Source organism: Alligator sinensis, unplaced genomic scaffold (assembly GCF_000455745.1).
Source record: "Alligator sinensis unplaced genomic scaffold, ASM45574v1 scaffold131_1, whole genome shotgun sequence".
Taxonomy (NCBI): Eukaryota; Metazoa; Chordata; order Crocodylia; family Alligatoridae; genus Alligator; species Alligator sinensis.
In genome coordinates, this window is record NW_005841830.1 from 4,478,299 (window position 1) to 4,496,507 (window position 18,209).

General features: G+C 41.9%; 2 protein-coding genes across 3 annotated transcripts in view; both read left to right on the plus strand.

The window, feature by feature from the left end:
- Positions 1-2,368, plus strand: part of CALM2 (calmodulin 2) — a 10,765-nt gene extending 8,397 nt beyond the window's left edge. For both annotated transcript variants that reach the window (XM_014520030.2, XM_025203390.1), the window contains exon 5: positions 1,699-2,368. In XM_014520030.2, the coding sequence (XP_014375516.1) occupies positions 1,699-1,727 (29 nt within the window). In that variant the 3' untranslated portion in view covers positions 1,728-2,368. The remainder of the gene's footprint in view (positions 1-1,698) is intronic.
- Positions 2,369-12,636: 10,268 nt separating this feature from the next.
- STPG4 (sperm-tail PG-rich repeat containing 4) overlaps positions 12,637-18,209 on the plus strand; it is a 24,848-nt gene continuing 19,275 nt past the window's right edge. Inside the window, exons 1-4 of the mRNA XM_006014751.2 lie at positions 12,637-12,711; positions 14,063-14,323; positions 15,700-15,764; positions 16,833-16,887. Coding sequence (XP_006014813.1) covers positions 12,637-12,711; positions 14,063-14,323; positions 15,700-15,764; positions 16,833-16,887 — 456 coding nt within the window. The remainder of the gene's footprint in view (positions 12,712-14,062; positions 14,324-15,699; positions 15,765-16,832; positions 16,888-18,209) is intronic.

The window sequence follows — 18,209 nt, forward strand, 5'->3', positions numbered from 1 at the left end:
GGGGGGGGGGAGTCAGATTTCAGAACACATTTGGGATGGAAATAGCAGCTTAATGAAATTGCTTAGCTTGAGAGTGGTATTCAAAAGCTACCAATTCATAGGCTCCCATCATAGTTGTTGCTACTTTTTTTTTTGATGTGGATTTTGTGCTTCTAGGGCAGAATAAATGGTGGTAGTGGACCTGTGGCATTTTAAGGTTGTAGTTAATTCAGTGTAATTTTTTTTTTAATTTTTTTTTTTTTAAGGATTTTAAATTGGCTTCTTTTGGCAAGCTTACTTGTGTGATTTACAGGAAAACTAATTGAATCCAAAGAATTGATGTTGTATTGCATTTGAACTACACCTTTAGCAAAAGCTATTTACTTTGGGAGGGGAATAGATAAGGGAATGCCAGCAGGTAATAACCTTTTTTAACTAAAGATTCAGTTCTTACAACCTGTGAGGTCTAGTAATCTTCTGTAGAGAAGAAGCAGGCCCTTGTGGTGTTTTTGTTTGTTTTAAATGAAAAATAATACAGCAGCTTAAACCATACTTATGGTATTATCCTGTAACCTTTAACTTGAATTAAGTAGCAGCTGCTTTCCTCAGTTTCTGTCCATTAATTTGCATGTATTGAATCCTAAATGCCTTTTCTGCCTCCTCTTGGTAGTAGTGTGAAAACACTTGAATTGGGGTGGGATTTATGATCTTCATTCTAGCTTGATATACTGTTTGGCTTAAACTCTTAGACCTTAAGCTTTAGATGGAGATACCATTTAACTTGATATAATACACTTGCTGCAAATAAGCCAAAATTATCTTCACTTTTCTCTTTCAGTAAAAGCATAAATAAGTTAGCGCTCCTATTCAAGAATTGGAATACACAGAATGAAGCACAAACCATACTTATTCTAACAGTCACTTTTCAGATGTAATACAGTTGGTACTAGACTGATTTCTGTAGGGGGAAAAGTTTCTACTTGCAGAGCAAGTCTTTAAAGTCATAACTAAACAACACCTTCCTGTGTACATTTTCAGTCTAAGTAAGCACCAGTTTGGAGTGCTAGTATTTGTTCCTTTACTCGCAGCTTCCCTTCCTTCAGGGGTTTGAAATGGGGAGGTCTAAAACCTGGCTAATAGAAAAAGCTCATGAAATTGAGGATGCTTTCTTTCCCTACTCTTATACTCTTTGAGACTCAAAGAACAGCTGTTTTGAGTAGGTCCCCTTCCTGTGCTGCTCCAGTGGCTAACTTGGTGAGAAGAACATACTTTTTTTTTTTTTAATCTTTCACTGCTCCAGGATGTCCCCATTGACACTCATCCCTATTCCATCTGATTTAACTTTAAAATACTTCTGTACAGAACAGACTTTTGAGCTTATGGTAGCTGGGTTTGGGGGGTTTTCTGCCTTTAGAGGTCATTGTGAAGAAACACATGGAAAACTGCTGTGACATGCATGCAGTTCAGTGAAAACTATACCTGAACCGAGAAGCAAGCTAGTCTTTTAAATGTTCTGGGGACTTACTTTCTCAAGTTGACAATAGAGTTATACCTGTGGCACTGGGAATATCAGTGTAGCGCCTCAGTGCAAGGTTCCTTTACTGGCACATTTCTAAAATAAAGATTCACAAATTTGTGGTCACTTTTGTAACTAAAATCTTTTTGCCTAAGGATCCTAACATTGCAAAGTACTTATAACGGCTTTTTTTTTCTTTGCAGAGTTTGTACAAATGATGACAGCGAAGTGAAGACGTTGTACAGAATGTGTTAAATTTCTTGTACAAAATTGTTTATTTGCCTTTTCTCTGTTTGTAACTTATCTGTAAAAGGTTTTTCCCTTACTGTCAAAAGAATATGCATGTATAGTAATTAGAACTCCATTCCTTCATGTTTCTTCTCCCTTTTATCTTCCTGTCATTGTTCTGATTTTTGGAAAATTGATCGAAGTAACAAATGTTGCATGTGGCTTACTCTGGATATTTAAGCCCTTCTGCACATCTAAAGTTAGGTGGAGTTGGTCAAGTGAAGGAACAACATGTATTCAGCATGTTGAAATGTGGAGTCTTAACTCTGTGTGGACTATTGACAGTCAACAATATGAAACTTTAAAAGTTGCACTACTGCAAAACGGGTGTATTATCCAGGTACTCGTACACAATTTTTTTAAATTTTTTTTTGTACTGCTGGTCCTGTACCAGAACCTTTTTTTTTGTTTTTTGTTTTGTTTTGTTTTGTTTTGTTTTGTTTTGTTTTTCCTCCTATGGTTACTATGCTTTTTAAACTTTGTTTAGCAACTTATTTTCAAGAGAATCTGCTTATGGCACAATTTGCCTCAAATCCATTCCAAGTTGTATATTTGTTTTCCAATAAAAAAATTACAATTTACCCATATGGTTTCAATGTATCCTTTGAATTACTTAGTGTTTAGCAACTTTACTATTTAATCTAAATGCCTCGGCATGTAGCTGAGTTAATAGTTTGCCTCTTAAGATAGACTGTCTATCTGTTCAATATAAGGAGCTTGGCACGTGGAAACTGACAAGTGTCTGCTGCTTATGTTCATGTTAATGCTAGATTTAAATAAATGTCCTTGCAAGGAGTTCAGGTGGCTTTCTAAATTTATTGCCTTAACAGTTGGTGTGATTTGTGGATTGTTTTAACTTTTGCTAATGACTATCAATGATACAAGTAAGATGAAGTAAATTAACCTCACTTGAACCAGCACTAATTCTCTACCTCTGGTTTCCTTACTCTGTCTGGCTAATAAGCCTCTGCTTTGAAGAGAAGGCTGCTAATTTGGACAGCATCTAGCATGCTGAGTGTATTTTTGACAGCCCTTGATGTTTTGGTTATCATGATTCAAAAATTGCTTCCTTAATTTATCTTTTAAGGAGAGCACTAATTTCTGTCCCACTAAGCAACTCTTCAAAATAGTCCACAGATTTGGTTTACAGCATTTTAAATGAAAACTGAGTTCCCAATCTAACGTCATAACCCAGGGATTGAAACCATGCATATGGCTCTAATAATGCCTGTGTGACAAGTCAGTCCTGATCTGACCTGCTTAAGTCCTACTGCAGTCCCATGAAAGTACTCATTCAATCAGGTGGGTAGCTTTGTTTGTAGAGTTAAGTGTTCACATTTTAAACTTCTTATTGGTACACAGTACTACTTGCACAAACATTTTTTTTTTTCATGCAATATACCCATGAGATTCTGAACATGGGCACTATCTTAATCTAATGGACTTCAAACTACTTCAAATTCTATCCAAACAACATTTCTTGCGCCAAAAAAAAAAGTGGCACTTAATTTGCTGCAGATCTGGTAGCAGATAGAAATAAAAGTGACAACAGGATGGATATAGGGAGAAAATACAGGAGGCCTTTTCTTAAAAGGCAAAACTAAACCATATTTCACATCTTGAATTTCTGTAATTTTATCATTCTTTTTTTTACTTGAGTGCTGGCTATGGATAAAGCTGTGAAGCCTTATTTCTGGACTTTCAGGATAAAGACAATGAGTTCAAAATATGGAAGGTATCTACTAGCTTGCTGAAGCTCGACAACTGAACTAGCTTCTTGAGCATTGTGGTAACTTACTGATATACATCACTACATGTGAGTGGCACTCTTGGGGGGGGGGGAAAAAGCTGTCTCTGCCCTCTATCGTGAAATGGTACCATTGTAAATTTAAAATGCAAGGATGTTAAGTACAGTTAATTTTACACTTGTGAATTCTGGTTGTCGTTTTTTTTTTGGGGGGGGTTTCCTTCAAATAGTTTCTGCATATTCTCACTTACGGGTTTGGTATCTCCTGAATGAATATCAAACTGACCTCAATCACTGGTCTTTAGGCCATCTCTTACTGCTACAAAAAAATCCAAAGGTATAAATAAGGAGACAAGTGCTGCCTCTCTAACTGCCAAAGGTGCAAAGAGTTGCATTCTTGTTTCTTTCGTCATGCCTACACTTTAGATGTAGTTACTACTGAAGTGTTACTTTTGGAACAATAGAAGGCTGTACTCACTGGGTATAAGCATTTAGATGATCCATAGGGAGTAGGAGACCCACCCCTGTCTTGCTGCGCTGAGGAGATTCTATAGTTTAGCATGCTGACTTTGGTCTTGCATCAGTGCTAGACTTCTGCTAATTGAAGTTGCTGTCAATCTAGGCTCACCACACAATCTGTCACCTTGGTGAGTTGCTTGCTGAGATTGAAAAGGAATCTGAGCACCTATATGTGCTCTTTTTCTGACCCCCAAAAAAAAAAAAATGCTACTGCTCTGCCATAGCTGCACATCTGTGCCATGACCACAAATTGGGCTGGAGGTGCTCTGTCACTTGCTACATAATCCAGCTTCTAGAAAAAGTCCAGATTTATAAGCTCAAGGAAGAGACCAAGCAAGAAGAGGGCTCTAGCTGTAGCTTAGTAATATGTACTTCCCATGAGGAAACTTTTTCTGGGTTTATGGTTTCTTCTGAATTTATTTTTATAAACCTAATGTGTGTATCTTTTAAGAAACCTTTCTCCACAAATTGCAACATGAAATGCTTTATCAGACCATTGGTCTTATTCTAACCTTACAAGGTTGTAGAGCATCATCTTGGAACTTCCTTTTCTGCACACTATCCAAATTAAATCCCTAGTATTCCTTTACTTCCTGTCCATTAAGCCAGGTTTCCTAATGGCTCTCATTTCTAGTTGCATAGGGTTGTCTGTTTTTATTTTTATTCAAAGTTAGGAGTCTGTTTGGGGTGGGGTGGGGGGGGTCTTTTTTTCCCCTAATGACTTCCAGTATTGTTTCAATTTCTTACAGGTAGTCTTCAAATTTGCTGGTAAACTCAAGGAACAATCCTATTTCTATTTTGGTTCACTTACTTCCAGAACTGGAAGCATAGCCCAGTGGTAAAGGTGTGAGCCCAGGTCAGGTTTAGTTCACTGCCTTCTCCCTGAGTTCATGTGTGACCTTTAGCAACTTAAGCCTCCCTCTATGCAACCCACAGCCCAAACATGTTTGTTGTGGATTTAACCAGATTACAAGCTGTCTACAATTCTGTCTAACACTATTGACACTAACATTACACTGGGAAAATAAGCACAAAACAAGTAAGTTCAGAGTCCTTAGGCATACCAACAGTCTTGGGACTAAGTACTCGTACCTGATGTGCTACAGGAACTTCAAGAAGATTATCACTGATGGACAAGTCTGGTTGTGCCTTCAAGCAACAAACAAGATTTAAGTACTCCATTTTATGGGTCTGTCAACTGTATTTGAAGAAAAGAAAATTTCTGCCGAGCCTGGATTAATGCTTCTATCCCTTAAAAAGGAGGTAGAAGAGCTACATTAGGAATGAGATGGGGAACTACTTTTATATGAGGCTGCCTGAGAAGTTGTTTGGCTTGGAATAGGGGTTAGCTCCTGCAGCTGAAAGGTGTGGGGCTTGTCTCGGCTGGATAAGCCCCATAAACCAGCCCACTATTTCAGATCTCTGGGGAAACCAGCTCCAGTGCATGTATGATCTATGCCACATCCACTACACATCCCAGAGCAGGCTGCTTTTAGCACATACCCTACAACAGCCAGTCTGAGACCATGCTTCATGCAGTGCCCACTAACTACTTTGGGAACGTGCTACATAGGGGCACTTACTCTTGACACTCCAGTATACATGCTGAAACAGGTACTATGTGGTGCAGCCAGAATGGGTGCTGTATGTGGTTATACTGTATCTGGGGGACTCCATGTGCTGCCTTCCTTCCACTCCAGCACTGGCAGCCAGGTGGTAGGGCTCTGTTGGCTGGATCTTTGAAACCCCTGGCTTAGAAAATAAGCCAGTAAAAATCAGAAATAGATGACTAATGATTCAGGATCAGAAAACTGAAGACATAATATAAGACTGCCACAGATGGAAAGCAATGGAATAACCCAGAAGATTAAATAAAATTCTTGCACAGAACTGTGATGATACTGCATATCCCCAAACTCAGCTTTCTTACTAGGTGTTGTGCGGGCCGGGAGCGACCCGAGCCCTTTTCCGTGCTGCACGCGGGCTGTGGCCAGCAGCCCGGGCACGCCGGGTCGGAGAGGGAAGGCCTTCAAGCTGGAATTAGGCACAGATGCGTATCGGTAGTTTTAAAGATTGTTTACTTACACCAGAGATGGCAGTGGTGCAGGCTGGAAAACTTGATTGAGTTGCGGTTACAGACAGACAACACAACCGGTCTCGTGGAGGTTGCTAGGCTCCACAGAACAGAGCTCCGGATGCTCTGGGTGAACGAGCCACCAAAATAGAAATCGTAAATACGTCTTATAAAAGTCGCGCTCGAAGACGGGAAGAGGTGGGCGGTGGATCAGGCCGCCAAGCTCCTCTGGATCTCACACAGGGTCTCTATTACCCTGCTGTGTACCCAGAGTCCCCATGAGATGGATGTGGAGTCCACTTCAGCTTGGGCGGAAACTGCTCAAGCTTTTTACCAGGAAAACAAGCCAATCGTTAGCCACCACGTGTGAATAATTTAGCACTAGCCAATCACGGGGAACGAATTTGCATACCAGTGGCGGGAACTCTTTTGCACCGTGCATTCCTCTCGCAACTCGAGCAATGCACTCTGCAAAAGAAGCTGCAGAAAAGGCAGGAAACTCGTCCCTGCACCGGGGTTTCCTCTTGCTACAGGAAACTCTCCCGTGCAATACTCTGCAACTTGGTGGGGATAATTCTGGTGCCGAAGCACACACACAATCATGCCTTTTGGGTCATGACAGGTGTTTATGATGTGCACTACATCACAATGACCCCATCCAGTAAACACCAGATAGCAACTGACTGTGTAGGTGCCAGTGGGGGAAGAGTGGTAGCTTGGGAAAGGGTTTTGATCAAGCCTTCCCATCCTTTACTACTACAAGGCCTTTTTCTTCTAGGCATCTTTCTACGGTGTCTCTCTCAGCCTATATGTAAGGGTTCCCACCTCAGGCCAGAGGTCATAGCGACACAAGGGACAGAGCAACAATCTTCCAGTAACTGCCCTCCAGTAGGCAGAGGAGCAACCTAGCAAAACGATCTTAGGCTCCAGCTGCTCCTCCCTCAGTGGAGGAGGACATACAAAAGGAAGATGCTAGAGAACCACTCTGCCCATGCCAGGATTCCTATAGAGGAGAAAACTAAGAGCCTATTAGAAAAGGTACTTTACAATCTATTTTTTTCCAAGAGGCATGACAAGGGCTGGGGGAGGCTAGTGATACTTTGGGGCACTAACTGGCTTGGGGCATGGCTGGATAAATTTGGGGCAGCTCCAGGGAGGAAATAGGTTACTGACTAGGAGAGGTGGGTGCTAATTAGCTAGGGGTAGTGTAGATTATACTCCATATAATTTTACTAACATGAGCCAGCAATTTAGCTTACACAAGGATTGGGCAGGCAGCTGAAGTGCCAAGGTAAGCCCAATGGAGCAAGAAAATAGAAGAGTCATTTTCCATGCAAAGAAGTTTTGCAGTCAGCAGTAATGGGACATGCCAAAAGAAATGAGAGGTTAATAATCTGGTACAATAATATATTTTAAATTAACATTAGCTCTATACAATTTTAAGAAAAAAAATAATTTTAAGTAATGGAGCTACATGATTCAGAGGTTTTCAAAGATGCCTAATGAAGTTAGGGACACAATTGCCATGGAAGGTTAATGAGATTTCATCAGGCTTCTTTGAAAAATTCGAGCCCATTTGTGCAGATTACAATCAAAAGCATGCTAGTGAAAAACAGCATGATTTCAATAGGCTTGTAAATAGCGCTTTGGACATGGTTCCCTGAGCAGTGTTGACAGGGGCCTTTTTTCATGAATACCAAACTAGCCAATCTACTGTCCTGCTAGGCATGATACAGCACTCTTTCACAACACAGTTATAGCATACATTACAAATGATAATTCAACCCACAGTAGACAGGGAATCATGTCTGCACCATTGTGTCAATTCCAGTCAACTGCAGTGGCTTGGATAGAGAAGATCCCATCTCAGGCAGGGGGCTGGATTAGATGATGGCTGGAGGTCCCTTCTAGCTCTGCTTCTCTATGATTCTATGGTAGACAAGGAAAATTTCCTTATCCCAGGTTGACTGCCATCCTAGATTGGCACTCTTCTGCTGGGAAAGAAAAGGATGAACTTACTAAAGAGATTCTGTAAGAAATCTCATTCATGCTCCCATATGGTACATCCATTTAAAAATATTCTGCTCATGTTGAATTCTTATGCCTTAATAGACACTCAAGGACATTTCATTCTAATTTAAGATCATATAATTGGGGAAGTCCATTTAAAGATTAAGTAATACAAACACGTTCAATTAGAAGTCATATTTTGTTTAACAAAAAACTGCTCTAACAGAAATCTTTAAATGTAGACAAGTTCTATCTTAAGTGATGAAAGGAGGTATTTGGGATGACAGCTGAGACAGATGGCACACCTCAAAGAATAAATATAACTTATAAACTGTCATATTTAGCCTAACAGGACAATTGCAGAAACACAAGGATGCTGTGTAATAGATCTTTCTTAACAGCCCTTTGATAAGGAAAAAAAAAGAACATTGCGTTGGGGAGACAGAGATACATGGTGGAGACTTTTGCTTAGGGTAGGTATAGTTTTTATCTCATTTTTTTCTGCTCTCTTTTTCTGTTTATTCCTAGCATTTGTCACTGATGCAGTATTGTAACTGTTACAAGAATACCATTTTGCATCCATTGTTTTGGGTCCTGATCCTAAAGACAGTTGGGCATATTCCTTTATCCACAACAATAATCCTATCCTCACTGAAGTTTTTCGGTCTGTGTGTTTGCTCTATCAGGTTTTTAGTATTGTACACATGCAAATCATTGGATTTTCAAGAACTTGCACTAAATAAACTTTGTTAAAAAAAGCAAAACACTTTTTTTCCAGGAGAAAATGCTATAAGCAAAAATCATTTCAAATTTCTAATTATCCTGAAATGGAAGTTTAAATTGGAAGATGTGGTCCTCACCTGGGGTAAATCAGGGTAGTGTTTTTCAAATCTATGCCCTGCCTAAACCTCCAGACTCATGGACCGATCTGCACACAATCTAGGGAAGAGGGGCTATGACAGGACCCTGAGGTGTCAGGGCCCTCCCAGAAATACCTCCTGGGTCCAAGTAAGCTTATTGGTTACCCCCACTCTGCTGAATAGGTATGTCCAGGTTATTAATTTGCCCAGAAATCACAATTTGCCACTGGCACATCAGTCAAATAGCAGAAGGGATTTATTAGAGAAAGAAAAAAAAGTGATCAAATGCTTTCACAATAGATTATGGTAAAACATGGTCAACCTCCCCTCAGTCACAGCTAGCTCCTTCCTCTGGGGATCTCCGGTCCCCCTCTCTGCACAGGGAGCCCTTTCCTCACTGTCACTCCTGCCAAAATATTCCCCACAGTCTGCCCACACCCCCTCCTCCTACCTTCAACAGAGCCAGAGAATCCTCCCGAGTGGCTCTGCTGTTGGCTCTGGGACAGGGGTTATACAACTTTTCCATGCAATTTTTTTAGTATGGCTATTTAACAGAGTACATTTCCACCAACTGAGAATCTGGCTCACAGGCTTGGACTAATTACAGTGTTCTGAGAGTGCAGGATAAAACCTGAACAAGGAACTGTTCACTGGAATTTAGTTCACAGTTCCCACCCCCCCAAAAAAAACAAACCCAACCTGTATTTTTGCACAAGAGCCTAAAAGCTAGTTCCCATAACCCTTGATCATCCCAATCTAAAACTTTCTTAACATTGTGGAACTCTTAAAAATTACTACAACTGGTGTGTCACTTTCCATATAAATTTGTTCCAATTTGGGCGCAGTGTTGGGAGGGACCGTGGAGGAGACAATCTCATTGATTTGTATGAAACGATTTTTTTTACCGTGAATAATCATGTTCATTTTGGTAGTTCCTAAGGGCCAATCAGGGAATGCACTGTGCCAGGCACTGTATGACTACAGAGTTATAGATGGTCTGTGCTTACAATCTAACTAAATTAAATGGATACAGGGGAAAATACATAGTGCACAGAGGGAACAATGTCATAGCAGCAAGTGGTATGTTACTTCTGTGCGGGCCGGGAGCGACCCAAGCCCTTTTTCGTGCTGCACGCGGGCTGTGGCCAGCAGCCCGGGCACGCCGGGTTGGAGAGGGAAGGCCGTCGAGCTGGAATTAGGCACGGATACGAATCGGTAGTTTTAAAGATTGTTTACTTACACCGAGATGGCAGCGGTGCAGGCTGGAAAACTTGATTGAGTTGCAGTTACACACAGACAACACAGATGGTCTCGTGGAGGTTGCTAGGCTCCACGGTGCAGAGCTCCGGATGCTCTGGGTGAACGAGCCACCAAAATGAGAATCGTAGATACGTCTTATAAAAGTCGCGCTCGAAGACGGGAAGAGGTGGGCGGTGGATCAGGCCACCAAGCTCCTCTGGATCTCACACAGGGTTTCTATTACCCTGCCGTGTACCCAGAGTCCCCACGAGATGGATGTGGAGTCCACTTCAGCTTGGGCGGAAACCGCTCAAGCCTCTTATACGGCTAACAAGCCAATCGTTAGCTGCCACGTGTGAATAATTTAGCACTAGCCAATCACGGGGAACGAATTTGCATACCGGTGGCGGGAACTCTTTTGCACCGTGCATTCCTCTTGCAACATGAGCAATGCACTCTGCAAAAGAAGCTGCAGAAAAGGCGGGAAACTCGTCCCTGCACCGGGGTTTCCTCTTGCTACAGGAAACTCTCCCATGCAATGCTCTGCAACTTGGTGGGGATAATTCTGGTGCCGAAGCGCACACACAATCATGCCTTTTGGGTCATGACAACTTCCATAGGTTTTTCAAGGGGGTGCTATTTAGGATGGCATAAGCCAAATGAAAAAAGGAGAGAGGAACACTGAAAAAAAAGGGATGAGTTCAGGGTAGGAAAGAAGTGGGTCAGAGGGGCAGGTGGAATGGAAGCTGAGAAGAGTAACTATGAGGGAAGGAGGTTGGGGAGGGTTGGAGCTAAATGTCAGGCAGAACAGGACAGAGACCATCCACCCAGGACTGTCTTGGAATAAAGAAAAGTCCCCATTTAGCAGAGGTGCTTCAGCAGCTACTCCTCGGGCTGCCTCCTCCCTACAGCTTTTGCCCAAGACCACACGGTGTGGGAAGACAACTCCTGAGTCTCAGTGTGCCCATTGTGAAGGTGGGAGTTAACTCCACATGACATTTCCATTCACTACCATAGGCAGAACTAGGTGGGACTTCACTCTGTGGTACTTAGTTCCAAACTCCTATTTCTCACCTACCACCTATGATGATGCAGGAATTTGAACAGAAATCACTCCAACACTGCTATCAGTAAAAATCACTTGGATGGGTTAATAGTCGCAGTTCCGCTTCTAGCATCGCTCTTTAAGCCAGAAATTAGCCCAACAGGAAAAAGGTGCTCTGATTTTTTCATGCAGCACAAACTCAGTGACCGGGGAGGACAAATATTTTGAGCGGAGGGCTGCTTACTGAGTTTTGGCAAGCCATCAAGGGCCGCATGACAGGCAGCCAGGGGCAGATCAATATTAATTTTCTAAATTTTGTAGGGGCCCTGCGGGCCAGATAGACTGGCCTGGTGGGCTGCATCTGGCCCGCGGGCTGCATTTTGCCCACCCCTGGTCTAGACAGGCAGACTGCTCCCTTTGCTTGTTCCCAAGCTCTCAGTTCAGTTTCTGAGCCTGATGTATCTTTTCAGCTGCAGCGTGTACCCAGTCCAGTAGTTCATTCAGTCCCTCTTCAAACAGCATCCCATTCATCCTGGCAGAGAAGAGCTGGCAGCAGTAAGCAAGAACAGTTCCCTAACCAGCCAACCATGCTTGCCTTTTCACATTCCTCATCTATGGAATGGGACCTCCACAGTATATTCAAAAGCCAGCCTTTCCCCACCCAAATTTTAATGTAACACATATAATAAACTAAGCTTAATATTAAAATATTAAACCTTCAGTTACTGTAAACATGGTCATTTTCTCTTATGAAAAGCCCTGGCATCTATTTTGAGAGGTCATTTCTTGACTTATTCAAGAAATTTAGAATCATGGCAATGGTATCCAAACAGCTGGAGAAACGGCAGGGTCTTTTGCTGGAAATTAATTCACAAAGAATTGGGAAATTATAATTCAGACATTCACTTAGGGCAGAACGTAAAGCCCTTTCTGGTCAATGGGAACCTTTTCATTGGCTTCAATGGGCTTTAAACAGACAGTGTCTAGGACTATAACAAAATAATTGATTAAAAACATATGACTTTTCCCAAAAGAGTGTTTGGAATCAGCTCATGAAGGGCAGACCACAGGGATCAGTAGAGAACCCAGACCCATCTATATTGAGAACTGAGGCCTCTGCACTTGCTCTGTATCCCTATAGGAAGCACTACTCTCTGGCAGTGTCACTTCGTTGAAACTACATTTCAGACAGCAGCTTTCTCTGAAACTTTTCAAGGGGAATCTTTATTGGGTTTGGAGGAGGTGTGCAGAAATGTAATCCATTTCTGCCATAAATTCTTTCAACATGAAACATGCTTAAAAATAGTTTTTATCATAAACGTTTTGATGTGCTTTATTTGGCCTGTGTAAGTGTCCAAAATGACTGGGGTTGCTTTTGTGTCTTTAAGGACCAATCAGCACTACAAAGCCAACAACTTTGGGAGCTGTCAGTGGGTAGGCAGTTTCACAAACACAGTGCCTTTAAAAATGCCTTTCTGAGTTGACCCTGGCCAAGGAACAAAACACTTTCCACTTCAGAAAAAAAACTGATTATTTTGAGGGACAAGCAGATTTAGGGCATCTGTGTAAAGCCCAGAACCCGCTTCTGCAGCCACATCTGAGGGAAAAGTCTGGCATGTTCTCTAGGGCCAGCAGCCACAGGGGATAATTTGCAGCTGAACTGAGCCCTAAGCAAATTGGCAGTTTCCATTGAGAAGTCCTTCTGACCCCATTCAATGTTATAACAGGGGTGACAGCAACACGCTTGGCATCTAGCATTTTAAAATTATTGTTTGTCTTTCCCCCCCACCCTTCTGCTCACCTTATCTAATGTAAATCCGACATAATCACTGAAAATGCTAGTAAAAGCATAGCGCTAGAAAGCCAAAATGAAGAGTCATTCAAATGATGTGTTCTGGTGCAATTGTATTTTGGTACCTCAGAGTGAAGGAGCAAGTGCTATCTTGCTCATGTTCAAAGGTCATTCATTATAACAGCAGTTTGAACAGAAGTCTTGATTGCAGCTTTTGGACACAGATTCAGGTCTCGTCCAGGCAGGGGCTTCCCATAGGTAGCTTTAAAACATTGGGAATGCATCTACAAGTGCATATTAATGCATGGCAATAAATTCTGGTGCCGTTTTCACCTGAGTTTATTGCTCCTGGGCGCTTCATTTACACATACCAGGTTGAAGCAAACCAGGTTGGCAGGGGAACTGGGGGTCAGCCTGCCACCCAGAGCTGCTTTGACCCAGCTCAACGTGCTGTGGAGGGGCTGGCTAAGGCACAAGGGTGCTCCAGTGCTGGGCTAGCCAGCAGGCAGCCCCCACACTGAAGCATCCTCATGCCCCAGCCAGCTGGTCAGCATCCACATGTGCTGTGCTGTAAAGTAAAACACCCTGCAACAGGATAGTATTTGTTTTTACAAGTACTAACCTACGGCGGAAGGTATTAGTTTCCTGCGGCCTAATGGGGGCGCATGTGTAGATGCCAAGACGTTTACTGCGGAGCTAATTAGTCAACTCCACAGTAAACATCTCATGTAGATGCACCCTGGAACATCTTGATGGTAATCCATGTGGCTATTTCAACAATTATTTTTAGGACAAATATATTGCCGTGAAACATTTCATAGATGACATGACCAGGATCCAATAACTTTGACATGTTAGTTATTGGTATTTGTTACACTTCAAAACCGTACATGTCATTGAAATTCCAGTAAGAATTAACATGTGAAATATGCTTTTAAAAGAATTATGGAACTGCACAGGAAACTCAACCTAGACAATGTTTGTTTTTACTAGCCAACACCTTCACCAGGTGCATATGCTGTACGGGATTTTCTTGAAGAAGCCCAGCTCAACCCAGTGAAACCCACATACAATTTTAAAGGAGAAGGCAGAAAGAGACCTTCCATCTTTCATCCAAAAGTGGACCTTTCCATTCTGGGTGTTTACACATATATGCCTCCTAGTTTTACTGATTTAGCAAGAAAAAGGCTAGCAACATATTCATTTAAAAGCACGCCAAGGAAAAGTTCCAACACCTTAAATTTCAGAGATAAGGTAAAAACAGAATAATAGTTACATCTCTGTCTTGAATGAGATGAGATAGGGGAGAACAAGAGATCACCTTGAATATGATATACTATGATAGAGTTTTAAAAAGCATTACTTCAATTTTTTTGATACTATATTTTTTAATTATCCTATTTTAAAAACACACCTATGATCCCAGTCTGAGGAGGCCCTGAGTGGCATTCTCACAGGCTGGACTTTGGGAAACCATTGAGGCTGCATCCCATCCTCAGACATATACTTCCCAAGATACCAGCAGTCCCCAGATACTCACTCACTTCTCAAACTTCCTTCTCCTATGCCCATCACAACCTCTTCTCCATTCTGACCCCAGTTTCCTTTTTCAGCTGGCCCTGTTTGCTTCAAAGGTTCCAGCTCCTGTGAATTCCCAGGTCCCGCAGCCATTCCTATCAGATGCCTTTCTCAGGCGGTCCCAGCCACAGTGTCCAGAGTCATCTTAATAGTCTCTGTACTTTTCTGTGTTGCAGAAACTTTGTTTCCTCCCTTCCACATCAATCTGCTCTGCAGTAGGATGGGGACAAAAGGTTCTGTGTTTAGCTAAGAACCACTTGAATGGGACCATCCAGGCAGAATTTCTTACCTATCAAACAGCCCTCAGGTGACCATGGTTCACCTTTGTTCACATACTATTCCTGCAACCTCCTGGTTTAGTAACAATGACAATTTAAGGGACAGGTTTCACGTCCTTAGCCGATCTTCTAATACAAAGATGGAAGTTTTCTGGTGGATAAGAACAGTTGTCCTGCCCTCTGCAGTTGCCATATGGAAGGTCTTTAAAGTTAAGAGATCCCTCTCTGATCCAACTCACCAGATGACATAGCATGCTGGATCCAGTGGGTTGTGGGGAAAGGGAAAGAAACTGGTTTTGAAGGAGACCCAACTTTGCTTGGAGCAGCTACAGAGGAGCAAGGTTTTTTCAGGTGCATATCTTCCATCTGTGTTTGAAGATTTAACCACTGGATTTATATATAATTTTTCAGCATCTTCTTATAAATTATGTTTAGAGGCATGATTTTAATGCTCTTTTGAGAAGTATTACAAGACTTCATTAACTAGCCTTGGAAAGCTTGGAAAAAAATTGGAAAGTTGTGTTTGGAAAGGATCTGGAAAGAGTTCCACCCCAAAGCTGAAAGGCCCATTGGCTTCCTTGAGTAGGACTAGACCCAGAGAACACAGCTATAAAAATGATGGGCCAAGAATATGAGCTAAATTTTGCCCTCCTTAGAATAGCTGTATTGCTTAAAGCAAAGCTGTGTATGATGCTCTTTGAGAAGAAAGTAGTAACTTGACGTCAAACCTTGATACCCTATCATTACCCAGTCTTAACCAACCACTCCTTTTAGGATATTGACCTTGCACCGGGACAATACAACCTTCTCCCTCCTGAAGTTCCCAAGTTTTCAGCCAAGTGAGTAAACTGATTTTCTTATCATTTAGGTGTTTGGATGTATTACAAAGTCTGTTTTATTTTCCAGGACTTCAGAATTTCAGAGCACCTGCAGCTCTCATTTATGTACCTAATCCAAAGTCCTTCAAGTCTCACATTAACTCAGACCTTAAGTCAGTATCTTGACTCCTAGCTCTGCTGTAGGCTCCAGTTTAATAAAGTATTCAGATATATACATAAGCCATCCCCATTCAACACAGCCATTAAGAACGTGTTTGTCTTAAAACACACTTCACTCCCAGTGACTTCACTAGATTTGCTTAAAGCTAAACATTAGCTCAAGTGTTAACTGAATTGGGACCATAATACTCACTTGACTTGAAGTTGTCTGTGCTTAGCACTTCTAGAAAACAGGCTTTCTACATTAGTAGGCATCTAAGGGTGCCTGTAGACATGCAGGGACACTGCTCTGACGTAATTACAGCACATCAGAACAGACTCAATTAATCATTCTGATTAATTGAGCCTGCTGGAGCGTTCTCACTACTGTGCTCCAGCTGCCCCTGTGCCTTGTATATTCAACGTCCCCATCCTTCAAAATGGTGGCAGAGGTGCTTTATCTGAAGTTTGTTGAATGAGCTTTAGTTAAAGCACCCTTCCCACCATTTTGAAGTGTGGGATGCTGAATACACAAGACACTGCAGGTGCTTTAATTAGAGCAGTTCTCAGAGCCACCCTAATTAAAGACTTCCTGCCTCCCAAGCATGTGTAAAAATGCCTGAAAATACCTACCTTTTTGGCATCCAGATTTGAAAATCGGGCCCTCTATATGTGTTGATTAACATTAATGGAAATTGCTTAGCTATATTTTTTATATACCATTGAAGGATACTGCAAGGCCTCCATAGCTTTTCAGTATATTTTACCGAAACAGAACAATTTCTGTTCCATTATCTAGCACTGAAAATGACAGACGGCTACACTTTCTTGTACTGAAACAAAAACAGGTATAGAAACTGTTGTTAAAGATGAAAGTAACAGTAAGAACATGACTCAGATGATCTTACCTGCTTCTTTTCCAAAACTTAGGCAGTTTATGTTTCGTTCTGCAGTTCAAAGGTGCAGATCAACCTACTTCACTCCTGTAAGTACTATGTGGAAAAATATTAACTGATGATAAGAAATGTTTGGGTGTCTAAAAGAAGGGAAAAGAAAAAAATACCTGGTTCTTCTGTGTATTTAAAAATGATCTTTCCTGGTTTGTAGAGTATGCTTGGGGTAGAAATCCCTTATTCCTTGTGCACTGACTTCCTAAATGGAAGTTTGACTGGCCAAGTAACTGGCATTTTTGGAAATTATGCACAGCTTGCACTTCTATTACCACTGTAGTGTAGAGACCCAAGTGTGCTTCTGTACACTGGGTATGTGCAGTTGTCTTTGTGCTGGACATGTACATACCCAGCCATGTGGATATGTAAATTATTGTGGACATATAACTCATGAACGTGTAGCTGGACAAAATCCAGTAACTAATGCGTGTAAGACACCAGAGAAAGAGAAGGATGACCCACCCATGTCTAAGCTCCAAGAGCTAAACAGGAGACACTTGCCCAGGAAATACAAAACCAGACTCTAGGCTCCTCCTTCCTCAGGAGGGATTTGAAGTTGTATCTACCAGGCCACAGGTTTGGCATTATCCAGGCTATTGCCCAGCTATGCTTTTGAGGCTGGAACACCCTGGGCAACTATGAGAGGGAAATATATAATTATATAATATATAAATATATACAAACTCAAGGATGTGTGACTGAATGGCTGTTGTTCTCAAAGGGAACAGGTCCAGGCTTCTAGCCTGGAGCCTTGCTCCCCACGCAGGATAAACTCCCTGTACCCAGTGATTGTTAATGCGAGGTGCCATGCCTCGGCTTCAGAAGGAATGAGGGAGGAAAAACTGGATAATGCCTAACCTGTGCATAGTGCTTAGAGCACCATGCTGGGAAGTCAGAGAGTTATAAGGTCAACCCCACTCTGGGCAAGGGGTGCCTAGATCCTGCTTCCAGGACAAGTGCTCTTAGTCACTTGGCTACTGGGGCTAGATGATGGGAAGGCCCTCCTCCACTGTGTTTAAGTGCCAAAAACACCAATTCCATGGCTAGAAAACTGCTATTTAGGCTCCCAAAGTGGACTAGAACTCCGCTCTTAGTTTTCTATAGTATGCAAAGACCTTGATCCTACAAACAATGATGCTTGTGAATTAACTTGGTGCCTGGGAATAGTTTTTTACTACAGAGAGACTACTCCTGTGAGAAAACAACACAGAAGGTTAAGTATTTGCAGGATCTGATCCAAAATAGCTTAGGAAAATGATTATACACTTTGTCTCTGCTTTGGCAATCACTCAATCTCAACATCTATTTATGGCAAGCCTACTATAAAACAATGTTCATTGTTCCTATTTTTCAGCAG